This window comes from Carcharodon carcharias, chromosome 2, assembly GCF_017639515.1.
Source record: "Carcharodon carcharias isolate sCarCar2 chromosome 2, sCarCar2.pri, whole genome shotgun sequence".
Taxonomy (NCBI): Eukaryota; Metazoa; Chordata; class Chondrichthyes; order Lamniformes; family Lamnidae; genus Carcharodon; species Carcharodon carcharias.
In genome coordinates, this window is record NC_054468.1 from 205,485,714 (window position 1) to 205,504,364 (window position 18,651).

At 40.5% G+C, this 18,651-nt stretch overlaps 1 protein-coding gene across 1 annotated transcript in view; it reads left to right on the forward strand.

Annotated features, from left to right (window-relative positions):
- Positions 1 to 18,651, forward strand: part of abcg5 (ATP-binding cassette, sub-family G (WHITE), member 5) — a 41,118-nt gene that overhangs the window by 14,928 nt on the left and 7,539 nt on the right. Inside the window, exons 5-10 of the mRNA XM_041207416.1 lie at positions 1,403 to 1,535; positions 2,203 to 2,342; positions 12,104 to 12,233; positions 15,249 to 15,462; positions 17,093 to 17,298; positions 17,778 to 17,916. Of these exons, the coding sequence (XP_041063350.1) occupies positions 1,403 to 1,535; positions 2,203 to 2,342; positions 12,104 to 12,233; positions 15,249 to 15,462; positions 17,093 to 17,298; positions 17,778 to 17,916 (962 nt within the window). The remainder of the gene's footprint in view (positions 1 to 1,402; positions 1,536 to 2,202; positions 2,343 to 12,103; positions 12,234 to 15,248; positions 15,463 to 17,092; positions 17,299 to 17,777; positions 17,917 to 18,651) is intronic.

Sequence of the window (18,651 nt, forward strand, 5' to 3'; positions counted from 1 at the left end):
TGTGTATCAGAAGTACCCCTTCTCTTCAAGCAGCCAGCCTTTTATTCTTCATGGTGATCCAAAGATGTTGGTAACAGCAGACTGCCTTAGGATGAAGTCATTGTGCTTGATGCCAGGATAGTGGGCATTGACTGACCTGATAGTCTGGGCATAGTCACATAACCTCATGGCAATGGAAGGGAAACCTTTGCAGTTCTTGTACATTTCCCTGTTTGCACGTAGAGCCTACAGAGCTATGTATGTGCAGTCGATGACTCTCTGCATCGTTGGGAATCCTGCTACCTTGGCAAAGCCACATGCCCACTAACCCTGCTTCTCTCTGTTAGAGAGAAGATGGTGGAGTCTCCTCTTTGCCACCTCTCAGATGCAGTGATGGATGGCGAACTGGGAAATATTGGCAACGTTCCCTGCTCTCGCTTGGAAGGACTCAGTTATGTAGAAGTTGAGAGTGATGGTGGCCTGGACAGCTACTGGCAGCACTATCCTCATCATGTGAATCACAAGTGCCTCAGGCATTGTTCCTGCCTGATGTTGACGTAGGAAATGTTCTGCTCAAAGATGCTTGATGGCTAGGACCTTCTGTGGAGTGCATTCTTCCTCCTCCCTTGGCACAGTTCTTCCTCCCTTGGCTGCGCCTCAGTTCCACCTCTCTGTCATTTTGGAGACCCAAGAGAAACTGCACCTACAGTCCCCATTATTGTAGAAGCCTTTCTGGTGACAGGTCACAAAACTCATTTGTCCTCCCTGTTAGGATGCTTCAACACTCCTTTCCAAAGCCAACAAGCCACCAAAACGCCACCAAGAGCACACCACAGTACTTCCACAAACTTAGCGAGAGCAGAAGCAAGTCAAAAAGCACCTCACCTGCAAGTTGGATAGCTGGAGGACTTGTGTGAGATCAACTTGAGAGGTTGGTTGGTGTTACAGTCTTTCCACTGTCAATAATTTTGATGCATGCTACATCCCTACCTGCATGGGGTGCTGCATGGCCCAATGCTGGACATGGCCTGAAGTGTCATGAGGGCCTTTTGCTTCCGTAACGCTGGCTCCAGCAACACCACAAAGCCAAATTTTGTGGCCTTGATGCCTGAAATAAACTCTATAACTTCAAGTAAAGCACACTTAGCTTTTACATACATTCTTTGACAGTCTGCAGATTTTAATTCTTAATCGATTTGTTGAATAATTATATTAATATAGACAGAAGAATTAGGTAGCATACTTTGTTGTAAGATCACTTGGCTTAGACACAAGAGTGCATGCTTCAGTGCTATGCTGTTTGCACTTTGGTGATTTAAAACTGCAACTTACCTGGTAAATATATTACAAGGCTAAGGTTGACAATACAATTGAAACACAATGAAAAGTTCGTTAACCAGATCTTATATACCTGTGTCTACAGGTGAAATCTGTCATGTTGGAGCTCAGCTTGAGTCATGTGGCCAATCACATGATTGGAGGCCACGTCTTTCGGGGGATTTCTGGGGGTGAAAGACGTCGGGTCTCTATAGCAGCACAACTTCTTCAAGATCCCAGTAAGACTGTGGTTAAATATAATTTTAATCCAATTTTGCTTTAATGAGGTGTAATTGCACCCCATTCAGGAGTTCTATAAGAAGGACTTGTATTTCCTGATCTCAGGGTGTCTAATTGATTGATTCAGATAGATTAAACAGAAAGTAATGAATACCAGGTTTAACTACAAGCTGTAATCTAATAGAATCGTTTATATGGTAGTTATGCAAAGACTACCTTGATGTGAGTCCTAAGTAATAATTTAATTGAGGGTTGCGAATTCAAATATAACGAAAGGATAGTTGGATTTTAGTCTGAACCCATAATGTTTGGTCACAGCTTTGAAACTGAATTTAATTCTGTGTTTAAATGTGATTAATATTTGTTACTTTAGCGGTTATAATTCAGAATCAGCAACAAAAGAATGTGTTTTTTGAAGTTTTTGTATCATTTATAAGTGATTTTTTTATTCTACAGTTTTACCTTTCAAATAGTTGTGCTATGTTGACAAGAGGATACTAACTGTTTTTGGAATGCAATTTCTTTCAAATTCTTTCACCAAAGTTCTTGGTGAAAGTCCAAAGTTCAATCTTGCAATATTAACAGTTAAAACACTATTGTGTTTTACTTGGATATTCTATGTATAGTTTATCTTATATTTTGATAAATGCCAGTCTTTTTTTTCAGAAGTAATTTTACTCGATGAACCGACCACAGGCCTGGACAGCATGACATCCAACCAGATTATTGTCCTACTTTCTGAACTAGCTCACAAAAATAGAATAGTCATCTTAACAATTCATCAACCTAGATCAGAACTTTTCAAGGTGAGTATGCTGTGAATGTACTTGATTAAGCTTTATCAAATTAAGTGCTTTAAGGGATGAATGTGATGACAGTACAAATTATATTCTATTTGCCTAGGTAGCGCAGTGTACTTGTGCTCTGAAATATTTAGGGGAAAGAGTCTCTGGGAGTTATTTGTTATGACACTACAAATTTATAATCTATTTGCTTAGGTAGCGCGGTACGCTTGCACTATGAAATATGGAAGGGGGCAGGCAGAGAGAGTCTTTGGGAGCTATTTGTAGCAAAATCCTAAATTTGTAATTTAGAAAACAATTTTGTTGCAAGTGGCAACTAAAGAAAGTCTTTTGCAACTGAAGGATCTGATGCTGGACTAAATGCAGTAGTGTTAACGCTACCACTTCACCAATCAGGAGACATGCTTTATCTGGAAAGTTGGTTTAAAAAGCATGAGTTGCTATGTTGTTTAAACATTGACTGTTGATTTATAAACCTCACTATTGGTTTATTTAATCTCTAACAAGTAATTTGAAGCTACACTTACTCCTGCAGTTTAGTTTATATATGGTTATAAAAGCAGAACTAGAGTGTACTGCTCAAAGATCCTTGATCTTCATGCATTCCTCTCCCCATTAAATGTTGTTCTCCCTTCCAAATTAAGACTGATTAACAATCCCATAAAGAAGGAAATTCGGTTCCATGCTTTTATATGTGTTAGTCCAACAGTTTTGGCCAGAAATTGACCATCTCATTTACTCAGAGAGTAAACCCTGTGCATTGGCTTCCGAGGTTAACATTGTATCCTTACCCTGATTTGTAGTCTCAGATTTCCGTGAACCAAGGATCCAATTGCTGGGATACAGAAGCAGATTTTACAATGTAAACACAGGAAGCCAAGGCACAGATGTCACTTTCCTATCACTGGAGCTGCAAAAGCACGAAATATAAAAACACTTTTAGGTGTAAATGGAGATCTGACAACAGTATCAAGACTCAGGACAAACTATATCTCCCGGGCTATTGGGTCTCCAGACTATGGGTCACTTATATGAAAATGCCATCAATGGCATTCCATCCCCATCAAAATAAACCATTCTGGTAATGTAGTCTGGTAACAGAAAACCACATAAACAGATATAAATAACATTGACTTGACCATGCTTCAACATTTAATCTCCTGGGTACTAAAATAATTATTTTTCTTCTGTTTAGATGGATATTTTGCTAGCAAAATCACATACAGTATCTTAACAATTTAAATTATAGAAGTGGAGTCAAATTAAATGAACTTCATCATAAATTGATTATACCATAAGTTATCTTCTATTATATATGATTTTACTTATTGTGGATATAACATATGTTGTCATATTATCAATATTTTATGAAAAAGTTGGGGGGAGGAAATTTATAAATCATTCAATAATTGTAATGCTGCAGTTGTTTATATGGTTAGTGTGTGCTGTGTCTTTGACAATAAATGTTTACCTCTTTAAATATGATGACTGCTTGTAATAAACTTGATGTCCCAGACAGGTTTCTTACTTGAAAACAGGTAACTTTATTACAAAGCTCGTTCAGAAGCTACATGCTTGAATCAGGTCTACGACTAGAAAGCTCCGCCACTAAGATTACCCACACTTAGGGCTCATTCATCGGTACAGTCATGTGACCCCTAAAGGCAATAGTAAAGGTTATACCTACAATCCTCCACATCCTCATACTACATTTCCTCCCCTTTTAGTTTTTTTCTACATTTCCTATTTACAAAGGTTAACTTAATCCACAACATATACGTAGATACACAGGTCATCTGATTAAAGATTAAGTCTCTGAGGTGGTTTTCTAATTCAGTTGGAGTGACGCAATCTATGACTTGAGATTCTCCCACTGGTTTGACATAATCAGGAACTGCAGCATCAGGGGCAACCTTAGACAACGGCAGTTCAAGATTAGGTAATTCAACAGAGACATCAGGTATGCCTATTCTGGATCGATCTGCCACCTCAGGGCTTAAAGGTTTGACATCAATTACAGTTGGAATAGCTGGTTGTTGGAATGTCTCTCTTCTCCTTAGATGATCCACGTTTTTGAACAATCTGGTTTTCCACTTCCACTTGGTATGACAAAGGTCCAGTTTCGGAGACAATTATACCAGGAACCCAACTAGGTCCATTTCCAAAAGTCTGCACGAAAACTGTATCTCCCACAGTAAATCTTCAAGCTTTGCTGTGAATATCTTGATTCACTTTCTGACCACTCCGTTCCTTCTCTACCTTCCCCTCTAAGTTTGGAAACACCAGACTTAAGCTTGTATGAAGGTAGCGTTTCGTCAGTAATTCAGGTGGTGTTGAACCCATAGTTGCATGAGGAGCCGTACGATAATTGGGAAGAAAACTTGAAATTCGAGTTTCTAATGCACCTTCGAATAATTTCTTCATTCCTGATTTGAAAGTTTGCACCGCTCTTTATGCTAACCCATTAGATGAGGGGTGATATGGTGCTGTTTTAAAATGTTTAATTCTATTTAAACTCATGGGACAGAATTTTCTGCCTGCCGGGCGGGTGGGCCTGACCTAATCTCCGGCGGGCGGGGAGCCGATACCTGCCAGAGAAGCGGGCCCCGCCGCCATTTTACATGGCCGGGTCAATTAAGGCCCGCCCAGCATGACGTCCGGCGGGAAGCGCTGTGTGCTCCCTGTGCGGGCGGGGGGATTCCCCAGAAGCGAGAGTGCGCTCTTTAGCGCATGCACACAAAAGAACGCACATCTCCCTGAGGCTAAGTGCTGCCTCAGGAAGATCGCTTGCACTTCTAAAAATATGAAAATTGGGGGAAAAAAATTCCCTAACATTTCCCCCTCATGTGACAATGTCACATGAGATGGGACATGTTCATAATTTACATTATAAGTTAATTAAACTTTTTAAATCCCTACATGAAACCTCATCCCGCCGGTGGATGAGGTTTCATGCTTTTTCTATTGCCCACAGGGACTCCTGGCCTGCCCGCCAACCTTAGGGTTGGTCATTTAATTGCTTCAATGATCCTTTCAATGGCCTCAATTGGCCATTGACAGGTTGACAGGTGCACAGCTGATTTGGCTGTGCCCCCACCTTCCTGAAAATTTAAATGGCACGGGATGACATTGGGGGTTTCCCCCGATGTCATCCTCTGTCATTTTACGCGTTGGCGAGTGGGCCCCGCCTCCTGCTCGCCGACGGCAGAATTCTGCCCATGAATCTGAAATTCCGTACTAGCGAAGGTAGTACTGTTATCTGAAACAATGGCTTCTGGTAGGCCATGTACACTAAAACATTGGTGCAACTTTTCAATAGTTGCACAAGGTGTCGGTGATCTAACTTCATACATATCCATCCACTTAGAATGTGCATCGATGATCAATAGAAGCATGGTACCTACATAGTCTATTTGTAGTCTAACCCAGAGTCGACCAGGCCACTCCCAAGGATGCAGTGGAGCTGAAACAGGCAACTTCTGCATTTGTTGCTGATGCTGGAGGCAATGCTTGACCATTCTTTCTATGTCACTGTCTGTGCCTGGCCACCAGACATAGCTTCGCACAAGCATCTTCATCTTTGAAATGCCTAGATGTGCGTTTTGAGGCTCTGTCAAGAGTGGTTCTCTTCCTTGCGAAGGGACAACGACTCTTGATCCCCAAAACAATTCCATCTTGACAACTTAACTCAGTTTTACAGGCATGGAATGGTCTTATCGCTTCAGGGATTGGTGAATTTGACCATCCTTGCATTACCTGGTCTCAGACTTTTGACAAAATTAGATCCCTGTTTGTCCAATTCCTTATTTGCTTTGCACAGACGGGCGAAGAGTCCAAGAAATTCAACATAAGTACAACTTTTTGCAGCACTGGAGCATGTACAATTCTAGCTGGTAACGGAAGACGACTGAGTGCGTCTGCATATGCAATATGCACACCAGGACGGTGCATAAAGGTGTACTCATATGCCGACAAAATCAAAGCCCAATGTTGAATTCTGGCTGAAGCTATCAGCGGAATGGCTTTATCTTCACTAAATAAACCCATTAATGGTTTATGGTCCAACACAATCAGTGCAGACACTGATAGAATTTCTTCACTCCAAATTTACTGATAAACCTTTCTTTTCAAGTTGTGAATAACCCTTCTTGGCTGCAGGGAGGGTTCTGGAGACATAGCCTATTGGCCTTTCAGAACCATCATCCATCCTGTGGGACAACATCACTCCCACGCTGTAAGGAGATGCATCACAGGTTATTATTAATTCTTTTGATGGGTCATAATGTACGAGTAGACACGATGAGTGTAATAGCTTCTTGACTTTTATGGAGGCTTCTTGTTGTGTATTCCATGACCAACGATGGTTCTTTTTCAATAATAAGTGTAAAGGGGCTAACATTGTTGACAAGTTTTCCAATTAGCAACCATAATAATTTATCATGCACTCCTACACTGGTAGGAGAGGGTGCCTCCTTGATTGCCCTGACTTTCTCCTCTACTGGATACAACCCCTGGGCATCCACTCAGTGAACCAAGTAAGTGACTTCAATCGCTTGGAAAGTAGCTTCTCTTTATTCAGTCATACACCAGCTTCCAAAAATTTCTTAAAACCTCTTCTAGGTTGGCCAAATGTTAGGCTTCCATTGATCCTGTGATCAGAACGTCATCCAGGTACACCGCAGCTTGAGGAACCCCTTGCAATAGGATTTCCATTTGGAAGATTGCATATGCAGATGATACACCAAAGGGTAGATGTGTATATTGGTACAGATCCTTGTGCATGTCATAACCTCTAGACATGCTGTCCAGCTCCAGCTGTTGGTATGCATGGCTCATGTCCAGTTTGGTCTAGGATTTCCCTCCAGCTAGCTTAGCATATAATCTTCAATCCTTGGGATAGGATATTTATCTAATTTACCAGCCTTGTTCACAGTTAATTTTAGTCTCCACAAATGTGGATAGAGTGATCTGGTTTCCTCACAGGGTCTATGGGCATTGCCCATTCTGAAAATTGGACTGGCTGGATGATGCCTAGTTTCTCTAAGCAGCACAATTCTGCATCCACCTTCTCCTTTAGGGCATAAGGCACAGGTCTGGCCTTAAAGAATCGGGGTGTTGTCTCCGAATCTACATATATTTTTGCTTGTAGGCCTTTTATCTTTCCCAGTTCGTCACAAAATACGCTGTCATATTACCTTAATAGCTCAGGAATTCTTTCTGTTCTCACTTGAAATATTTCTGACCAGTGGGGCTTAATTTTTTTTAAATTAATAGCGGCCCAGAAGATTAGGTCCTTCACCTGTTACAATGATCATGAGAAGCTGGGCTGTCTGTTGCCTGTAGGACACAGGTACAATGGCAATGCATTTTACCTGTATTGACTGTCCAGTGTATGTCTTCAGTTGAGCTGTGATTTGCTCCAGATTCAGTAGCTGGCTATCTTCTATTAGGTATTTTAATGCGTGTTCTCCCACCACTGTGGTTGAGGCTCCCATGTCTACCTCCATGACTAGAGGCTTCCCATTCACTTGAAGGGTGACAGTGATTGGCTCAGTTTTTACTGCTTTGACATTGTATAGAGAATAAATATCAGTTTCAGCAGCTTCTGGTTCAGTTATATTGTGCACGTCAATCATCTTAGTCTGCTGTCTGATTGGCTGTCTCAATTTCATCCTGCATTGCTTTATTACATGCCCTTTTTTGTGGCATTAGTGGCATTCTGCCTCTTTAAATCTGCAGGTTTCCAAGACATGGTTACCCCCACACCAGTAACAGATTAATTTCTGAATTGCTGGTGAGATGCTTCCACTAGCATTTTCGTTTATCGAGCAGTAGAGATTATCTCCCGCTTTGGGATTGTCTCTCTGGTTTTTGTGCCATGCCCAGCTCAACTGAAGAACAGCGCCATGTTGCACACTTTATAAAGCCTGTGAGTCCCTTTCAGCACTCTCCATTGCTAGCATTATTTCCATGGTGCGCTTCAAATCAATGTTAACTTCTGCAAATAAATGGCGCTGAATGGTGTCGTCATGAATGCCACAAACCAACTTGTCCCGCAACATGTCATTGAGTGTATCTCCAAAGTCGCAGTGCTCAGTCAACTGTTTCAACTTCACGATATAAGTTGTGATGGACTTACCTGTGACCCTTACTCTGGAGTTGAACTTAAACCTCTGCATAATTACTGATGGCTTTGGCTGAAAGTGCGTCTTCATGAGGTCTACCAGCTTGTTAAAAGATTTAGAATTGGGCGAGTTTGAGACTTCAGACTACGGATGAGGCACTTAAAAGAATTGTTTTTTGCTTCTCCTTCACTGCTATTTCATTCGCCACAAAATAAATACATAGGCGCTTTATGTACTGGCTCCAGTCTTCCATTGATGAGATATAAGGATTGATTCTGCCCAAGAGTGGCATGACTGGTGAGTATACTTTTCTTTCTTTCCTTAAGAATTGATGTACTCACATTCACAAGGCGAGGTGCAGCGTTGGAGCTATTTACCCTCATTTCCAATTGTAATAAACTTGATGTACCAGACAGGTTTCTTACTTGAAACAGATAACTTTATTACAGCGCTCATTTAGAAGCTACATGCTTGAACCAGGTTCACGACTAGAAAACTCCGCCCCTAAGATTACCCACACTTAGGACTCATTCATCAGTATGATCACATGACCCTAAAGCCAGTAGGAAAAGTTATACCTACAGTCGCTACACTGCTGTATTATAGGAGGCAGTCAGGGGCTAGCATAATGTTTTTTTTAAAATCCCAGTGGTAGCTTTGGGGCTTTACAGGGCTGCTTTCTATACCCAAGGTGCCAGGAAGAGGGCTGGGTTTTCGCTGAGTTGGGCAGACTCTGCGCACCTTTAAAATGGTGGGCGGGACCGAGATGTGGAAATCCTGCCGCTTTTTCTGACAGATCCAATTTTTGCTGGCTGGAGGAGGGATGCGGGCATGATTTACACAGGAGGAAACCCCAAACTCAGCAGGGACACTTGAACTTAGTGTTGAGATAAACAGACCCCAATTTAGCTGTTCCAAGGGCCTTAACCCATAATGTGGGAGTCACAAATTAGATGTAAATGCTCTTGAAGGGTAGATAGGTCTGTTTAAATGTCATGATCTGAAGTTTTTTAAATTCTCTGTTCTCTAAACTTGAAAAAAAGAACAGGCTGAAGCTGTCAGTGAGGATTTAAAAAACACTTGTCTGCTGGACTGCTTTGATTTACAGGCCACCTGGTATAGCTTAGAAAAACAAATTACCATCTGTTCATGCAGTTTCAACAGAGTTCTTTGTTAACATTTCCCAAGGGCTATTTTATGTTATTATGAATGCTTGGCTGTGTTCCCAAAGCTACAATTATCTCATTGGGTGCTGGCAGTTTAAAGAGGCTATTAGAGGACTAGCTGTCTTTGATGTAAGGTCTGAATAGAATTTTGTTTGTTTTTAAATGAGATTAACTACTTGAGATTCAAAAGTTTTAAATAGGTTTCATGAATGGGAGCTTTTTTCACTATCAAGTGCATGTGAGTGAGAGTTGTATTTTTGTTAGAAGTTTTTTTCTCATCATATGATTCCTGATACATGGTGGACACTGGGTAGCTGTCTATGGAGGCGGCATGGGGGCATGAGGGAGCAGTGGGGGTTTGGGGTATGTGAGTTGGCATTGCGAGGCCATAGGTGGTATGGGGGGTAGGAGTTGGCATGGAGGGTCCATGGGGGGAGTATGAGGCAGCATGACAAAGTCCCAGAGAACCAAGGTGGGTCTTCTAAGCAGCCCACCTCGGCAGTCCTGTGTCCCCCTTGGATTTGCTCTTGGGGTCAGTAGGCCTGATTCAATCCTGCCCCGCCTCCCCAGAACGAAAATTGGGTCTAATCGGGCCCTGTAAACCAGGGTGAGTGCGCTGAGTGGGGAAATTTCTTGACTCAAGCAACCCGCCTCAGTAGTGAAAATCCGGCCCAGAGAATCAAGAACCCAGTCCCAACCCACTTCCCAGGCAGCAATCAAAAGGAAATATTGCAAACGTAGAGTAGCAGCTACAAGTTTGTTTACATTTCAATTCTAACCCAGTGTCGAGATGCAGAGGTTATGCCAGGGTCAGCTAAATGGATCAAGGCTTTAACAATTGGTAATAGCTTTAATCTTTTCCCTGAATTTTCAATATAAAATGATGCCCCAGAAGTTAAATAAGTATTTTCTAAGAAGTTTCCTGAAGGCAATTATTTATATTTGTGTGATGAGAAAACATGTTCCCCGAGGATGTAACAGCCTTCGAAAAATCCTCAGACTTCAGAGCCCTCTCGTGAGATTGCAAGAGAGTTTAATTTGGCTGAGAAATTGCATCTCTCACAATACAATCATGAGAGTTGACATGTCTGTAAAATGCAAGCTTATCTGTTTGGAGCACTGGTTCCAAAACATCTGTTCCAACAGGGTTGGAGAGAGATCAGAGTAATAAAGCTTACACTTTTTTCAAAAAGAGACAGTCCCATATAAGTCAAAATTTAAGAAATTTGATCATCCACTATTTGGAGTCAAATCCTGTAAATTAATTTCTTCATTATTTTAATTATGGCAAATCTCTCATACATTTAGCAGATCAATTAGTTGTCACTAAAACAAAATTGGTAACCTTTACATATCCTTTGAGCATCATTATAGGAAGGATGTGATTGCACTGGAGGTGGTGCAGGGGAGCTTCACCAGGATGTTGCCTGGGATGAAACATTTAAGTTATGAAGAGAGGTTGAATAGACTTGGGTTGTTTTTGTTGGAGCAAAGAAGACTGAGGACCGATCTGATCGAGGTGTAAAAGATTGAGGGGCATGGACAGGGTGGATGGGGAGCAGCTGTTCCCCTTAGTTGAAGGGTCAGTCATGAGGGGACATAAGTTCAAAGTGAGGGGCAGGAGGTTTAGGGAGGATGTGAAGAAAAGCTTTTTTACCCAGAGGGTGGTAATGGTCTGGAATGCGCTGCCTGGGAGGGTGGTGGAGGCGGGTTGCCTCACATCCTTTAAAAAGTACCTGGATGAGCACTTGGCACGTCATAACATTCAAGGCTATGGGCCAAGTGCTGGTAAATGGGATTAGGAAGGTAGGTCAGGTGTTTCTCACGTGTCGGTGCAGACTAGATGGGCCGAAGGGCCTCTTCCACAATGTGTGATTCTGTGATCATATAATAATCTCCGATAAATAAATGGGATCTCTGTAGAAGAAGCTTCCTTATATTTTTAGGACATGAATGGGGATATGAGGTTTCTTATGCATGGGATTTTAAAGTAATTAAATAAAATATATTATGTGATTGGCAATACCTACAGAAAGCAAAATCCACAAGTGCAAATCCCAGGGTGTGTAGCGGGTAACATGCTGACCGGCTGGTCAAATAAATAAACATTCCTATTGACAGCTGAGTAGCAGAAAAACACAATTTACTTGCTCCTTACTTGGCATCAGGACTTTTAAAAAATGTCTTCATTTTGTTCTTAGAATGTCCTAGCCGACTTTCTAAATACCTGTGTAGGTGGAATGCTAAAAACTATATTAAGCATATCCAAAATTGACATATTTTCATGAGAAATATAAAGGAGAAAGCACAAATGGTAGAAGTCTGAAATTCAAAGTAAAAAATGTTCATAACTTTTTCACAGCTGAGCATTATTTCCCACCCTTGTCCGTTTTCTGATCTTATCCCTATTTCAGGGAGTTTTTAACAGTACATGTACAATACCGTTTAATTGTTTTTGTGCAAATTTCTCAAGTTGTTTGACAGAATTGGCATAATGACCTGTGGAGAGTTGGTGTTTTGTGGTGGAGCTGAAGAAATGGTAGAATTTTTCAGCAGCTCTGGCTATCAGTGTCTGGAATACTGCAACCCATTTGATTTATATGGTAGGTAATCTTTCTTGTATCTGATCCTTAGAAATAGGGAAAATAGCCATGAACTCTGTAAATTGGAGGTCAGAATCTCAATGTGTTGGAAGTGCAAAACAGGTCTAATAGCTTTTAAAAGAGGAAGATGGGCTAACATTTTTTGGCAGGCAGTCCGAATGCTTCACCTTTTTGCTTTTACATAATTTTACTTTCTGATTTCTACAGTCTTTTAGTTGTTCAAAAAGCTTTAAAAATCTGTTCAAAACTCACTAACAACTTATCATCTTTAACAAAGAAAACTGTTCCAAGGTACTTTGTAGAGATGCAATCAGATAAAAATAGACATTGAGACAAAGAGAGAGATATTAATAGATCAACAAGGTAGGTTTTAATGAAGTTCTTATAAAAAGCTGCGGGAGATGGAGAGACAGAAGGATCTAAGGAGGCAATTGCAGAGTGTGATGTCTGTACAGCTGAAGGAACGCCTGTCAATGGTCAGGCGAGGGAAGCTGAAAAGCACACGGAGCAATAGAGTTAGGGGTTGGGGTTGCAGACCTGGGGGCGGTTAAGGAGCTGGGGAAGGATAAGGCTATGAAAAGATTTAAATATGAAGATAATATTCAATTGGAGGTGGTGACAGAACCAATGTTGGCCAGGAAGAGTGGGAGGATGGATGAATGGAACTTGGTGTGGTGGGCAGCAGCACTTTAGATGAGCTGAAGTTTTTTGAGGGGGAAGGTTGATAGACCAGCCAGGAAAGCAGTGGAATTGTCAAGTCTGGAAGTGCCCTAGATATAGATGAGTGTTTTAGCAGAGGGTGCAGAAGCTGGGATGTAGGTGGGTGATGTTACAGAGGTAGAAGTAGGTGGGCTTTAAAACGGAGTGTATTTGAGATTTAAGGATCGGGAATGAGAGAGCACAAGTTGGCAATAATTGGCAAAAGAAACAAAAGCAATATGAGAAAAAACATTTTCGTGCAGCGAGTGGTTAAAATTTAGAATGCACTAACTGAGAGTGTGGTGGAGGCAAGTTTAATTCAAGCATTCAGAAGGGAATTAGACTATTATCTGTAAATGGAGAAGGTGGGAGAATTTCACTAAATGAACTGCTCAGTCGGAGAGCTAGTGCAGACAAAATGGGCAGAATGGCCTCCTTCTGCACTGTAACAATTCTGTAATTCTGTAAGCTCAATTTGTGGTCGAGTAGGACGTTAAGATTGCAAACTGTCTTCTTCAGCCTGGGAGGGGAATAGAGTTGTTGCAAGCTGAGTACAGAGTTCAAAAATGCATTGAACCTTTTTCTGGGCCTGGATTGTTATCTGATGTGCACCTTTGGGATGCGCTTTGGGATGTTTTAATACTTCAACTGCAACTGCAAGTGTAAGATGTTTTCCCCTCCCCCCATCATTTATTTATTCTCCCCTTTGCCCTTAGGCATCCTATGCCATACAATTACTAAGTCAAGAGAATCATTAGCCTTATGCTAATACTTGGCGATTTTTGTCTTTTCATTGACTTTTCTTATGTTCTCTTTATGGGCATGGGGGAAAAGAAAATGGATTAACCCAAGAAGGAAGAACTGGAAGCATTGACAGCTTAATGATTAAACTAGATCAATGGTTTCTGCTTTTGATTTTCTAGTTTTATTTGATTAAAATCAGGAGCAGATCTCCAATACTACTCACTCCCAGCATTGAGGAAAGCAATCTCTTTGATTACTGCTAGCAGTCCAGTACTTGTAATGGTTGGCTGCAGAATGTTGAAGGGTGTGTAAGCAGAGCAAGGAAAGCAATCCTTAGAGCGTGCAATTGACAAGTACAATGACAAGGAATCCCCTTGCCATACGCCAGAGGAAGATTTGCCTTTGGTGCCAATTTGAAATGGGTTAGATTACTCTGTGTGGAATGTCACAAGTCCCACAGTTAATAGCTGTTTTACATTGGATTTAAATGTAAATGTATAATAGCTTGGCTGGTGGTGAGAAAGGCCCTCCCTGTCAGATCCTTCCTACATGCCTCCGCATGTTGCCCTCAAGGTGGCTGTGGTGGGGAAGAGACCACTGCTCACCTCCTTGTGGAAAGCGCTTTTGCAAAGAAGGTCTGGAGAGAGACCCAGTGGTTTTTGTCGAGGTTCATCCCGAGCAGCTCTGTAACACAGCACTCTGTGCTCTACGGGCTGTTCCCAGGGGGACACACTGAGACAAGCATCAACTGCAGCTGCAGGATCATCAACTTGGTGAAAGGTGTTCTTTGGTCTGCCAGAAATTTGTTGGTTTTCCAGTGCAAAGAGTTGTTCCTGACTGAGTGTTGCAGACTGGCACATTCCAAGGTCCAGGACTGCGTGCTGAAGGATGCATTAAAGCTTGGGGCAGCCGTCGCAAAGGAGCAAGGGGAATGGTCGCTGTCTACCACCTTTCAGCCTTAATGCACCGAGGGGCTGGGAATTGTATAAACCCCTTGGGCTGGAAGACTCACATTGAATATATGCAGTGAATAGTACATGTATCACAATTGTATTGAAGCACCTCAGAGTACAACATGATCTATGTAGATAACTTAAATACCATTGCACTGTCTGGCTGTTTGTAATGACCATGTTGAAATAGCTGGTAGTGTTCATTGATTGTACTGAAGCACCTCATGCTCTACGTGGAACATTTGAATATGACTGCACTTTTTGTGATGGCCATTTTGAAATGTTTTGTAATGTTCTTTCAGATATTTTATGAATAAAGTATATTTTTAAAAAAAAGTATAACAGCACATTCACGAATATAGCACAAAGTGCAGAACGGGTAGAATGTGATCAAGTTAATGAACTTGTGATTTTTTTTCCACCCTTGCGTACACAATTCTCAGAGGTTTTTGCACTTTCAATGACAGAAATTTTCAAGCTCTAGTTCCCATCTCTTATTTAAAACTGATATCCACGTGGAAAAAGACGTAACGGGCTTAACATCAATTTGCTTGAAATAAGCTGGACACCTGAAAAAATATTTGCATATCTGTTAATTTGTTCATATTAATATTTGCAGTGGATCTGACTTCTGTTGACACTAGAAGCAAGGAAAGAGAAATTGAGACTTATAGTAGAGTCCAAGAAATTTCATTCTCATATCAAAATTCAAAAATATTTAACGATACACTGGAGAATATTAAAGCAGCAAAGCAAACAAAAGAATTGTCAACTATTCCTTTCAAGAGCAGAGCATCTCCAAACACAGCCATTAAACTCTGGACACTGATCAGGTATACCTACTAAAGTGTATATTGCATATATCATCTCATTTTTAAATGGATTAAATATCAAGATAGCACAGGTTTACAGATTTCAGTAGTGAGAGATGAAGGGTGGGACTTATCATGTGGGCTTCAGGACCCCACCATCAGGCTCAAGTGGGAATCAGAAGCCCCCGCACTGTGGGGTACAGTCACTTACCTGCTATTTTCCCCAAATTAGCTAATTGGTTAGAAGGCGGGCTCACTGTCCAATCACAGACAGTGGGTGGGTCAAAGCTGGATGGCTAACAGGAGGCCCTCCAGAAGGAAGCAGCAGCATGACAAGCTTAGTGAGGGAGAGGGCACCCCAAAAACCGATAAAAACATTTGTAAAGATTAAAGGGATTTTTAAAAATATTCGTTCTTAGAGTGTGAGTATCGCTGGCAAGGTCAGCTTCCCTAATTGCCCTTGAGAAGGTGGTAGTAAACCACCTTCTTGAACCACTCAAGTTCATATGGTATAGGTACATACAGAGTGCTTTTTCCTGTAGTAATTTGATACAACTGAGCAGCTTCCTCCACCATTTCAAAGGACAGTTAAGAGTTCATCTCATTTGTGTGGATCTGGAGTCACATGTAGGCCAGACTGGGTAAGGATGGCAGACTTCCTCTCCTGAAGGCAGTAAATGAACCAGATGGATTTTAATGACAATCCAGTAGTTTCATTCACATTATTAATTAGACTAGCAATTGTTAATTAATTAATTAATTACATTTAAATTCCTCCAGCTTCCGTAGTAGGATTTGAACTTAGGTCCCTAGAATATTGATTCAGGTCACTGGATTACTAGTCCAATAACATTGCCACTGTGGTACCATCCCCCTCTGTGCTCCAACTTTATTATTAGTCCAGGACCAGTAACATAACCACAACACCACCATCATGTAATATAGAATTAATCTGTGCTTGCAGCTGTTTTTATACAAATTAACAAGATTCTACTTTATTATATCAAAAAACATGAATCTTACTGAAAAAAATCTGTATACATAGATTGTTTTGTTACTTGGGGGTGAATGGAGGGTGACTTTGTTTATTAACTGCCTCTGTGTTGAGTTGGGGAAGTAAACAAGTCGAAAGAAAGACAGAAGTCCAGTGTGAAATCAATCCATGTCGCTCTTGCTGAGCTCCTGCAGGTAAATGAGATTTCTGCCTTATTTACCCTACTGTAGTCTTCCCATGGATGGGATTGTAGTAGGGGAAGAGGAGGGATGCAGAACTGGTGTGTTGTGGACTGCCAGCAGATGCATTAGAACACTCTGATCATCCAGTTCTTTTTCCCTTCCCATGAGGAAATGGTAGCTTGTTCCCTCCCCCACAGCTGCATGACTTATAGGAATTCACCAAGAAGCCAATAATTAATATAAACCTGCTCCATGTCAGAGTGCCATCATTCACTTAGGAAAATACTCATTTAGCAAATTGAGAGCAGAGACAAATATATTAATACCTTTAACAAAATATAAGTTTCAAGTTTATTATATAATTATCTGCAAGGTATACATTTTGTATTTCTTTGTAAAAATTATATTTCACATTCTTTAGCATATTTGCTAACTTTTAAATAAAATAACCTATTGCTTCCCATTTTCATTGCAGACGAATTGCAAGGAATTTATCTAGAAACAAGACTGGGATTATTATGCGTCTCTCCCAAAATCTGCTCTATGGCCTGTTTGTAGTGTTTTTTTTGATGAAGCTGAATAATGATCCAGCAAAAGGTGTAGTGCAAGACCGAATTGGGATAATCTACCAAAGCATAGGTGCCTCACCCTATACTGGGATGCTGAATGCTGTCGCTTTATGTACGTCAGTAATCATGCTTTCATTTATAGCTTTATAAATCGTCCATTTAATATAAATAAATAGATGGCGTGACAAAAATAAATCGTGTTTTCAAAATATTCAGCGCAACAAATGCCAGGGGAGTAACGAAAGGATCAAATGTTTGACCTTCAGTTGTTTGTAGGTCTTTCAGTTCTTCAGAACATAGATCAGTTTATAGCTAGCTTATACTGTATAGAATGTCTTCAAATGTGAATGGTCTTTTCTGAGTATGTTGACTCTTGGTGCTCTGAGATCTGTCCCACTTAAATTAGCGGGTAGATTTCAGAGTTCTGGCAGCTGTGCAGTAATTGCTCATATGCAAGTTTTTTAAAGAAATATTCAATGGTATTTTCATTACTAAAAATTCTGCACTTTAATATTTACAAGAATGAAGTGTTTGTTTATTTTAATAAAATTGGTATTTCAATAATATTTGCCTTCTTTATAAAAATTTTAGATCCTTCATTACGAGCTATTGGTGATCAGGAAAGCTCAGATGGCCTGTATCAGAAATGGCTGATGTTGGTGGCTTATATCATCCACATAATTCCCTTCAGCATCCTCAGTGTGGCTATTTACAGCTTCTTTGTCTACTGGTAAGAATTGTTTCACCAATCACAGGAGCATTTTAGAACAGGTGCACTGTGCCAGTACAGAACAATGACCTGAAGTAAAAATTAGTGGTTTTACTTCAGTAGGTTAATTAAATAAATTGTCATTTTTAATTTGAATATTGATGTTTATTACTTTACATTCTTTAAATAAACAATCTACTATTAATTTCCTAAATTGTTTTGTGCAATAGATAAAAAAAATGCCCGTTTACTAAGGGATATAAAACAGTTACACAAAATGACATCGTAGTTACAGTAACCAGACAATCTTGGGTTTATTGAATAACTTTTGAATATGACTTTTTCCACAGCTGCTTACTCAGCTCACAAAAAAAAGGTTAATAAATTAATCTTGACAATGACAAGGCAATTGGGTAAAGAGTTTACTGCCAAACCCCAAATGAAAAATACATTTACTTAAATCAACAGTCTCTCATATAATCAAGGTTGAATCAGTCAACCATTGATCCAGCAGCCTATCTGCCTGAGAGTAGTCAGAGATACTTGTTGCTACAAAGAATAGCAGACAAATTAAAATGAACTTAAAGCACGGTAAATAAACAAAACACGGTAAATAAGCAAAATAATTAAATTTTAAGTAATGGTGAATTATATGGAGTTATGTGAATTATCTTGTTGCTGTGTGTTAGTGACCTCACAGAATTTTTGAGAAGTGTCTTTTTTCTAGAGTTATCACCCTACCGCATTTTGCATACC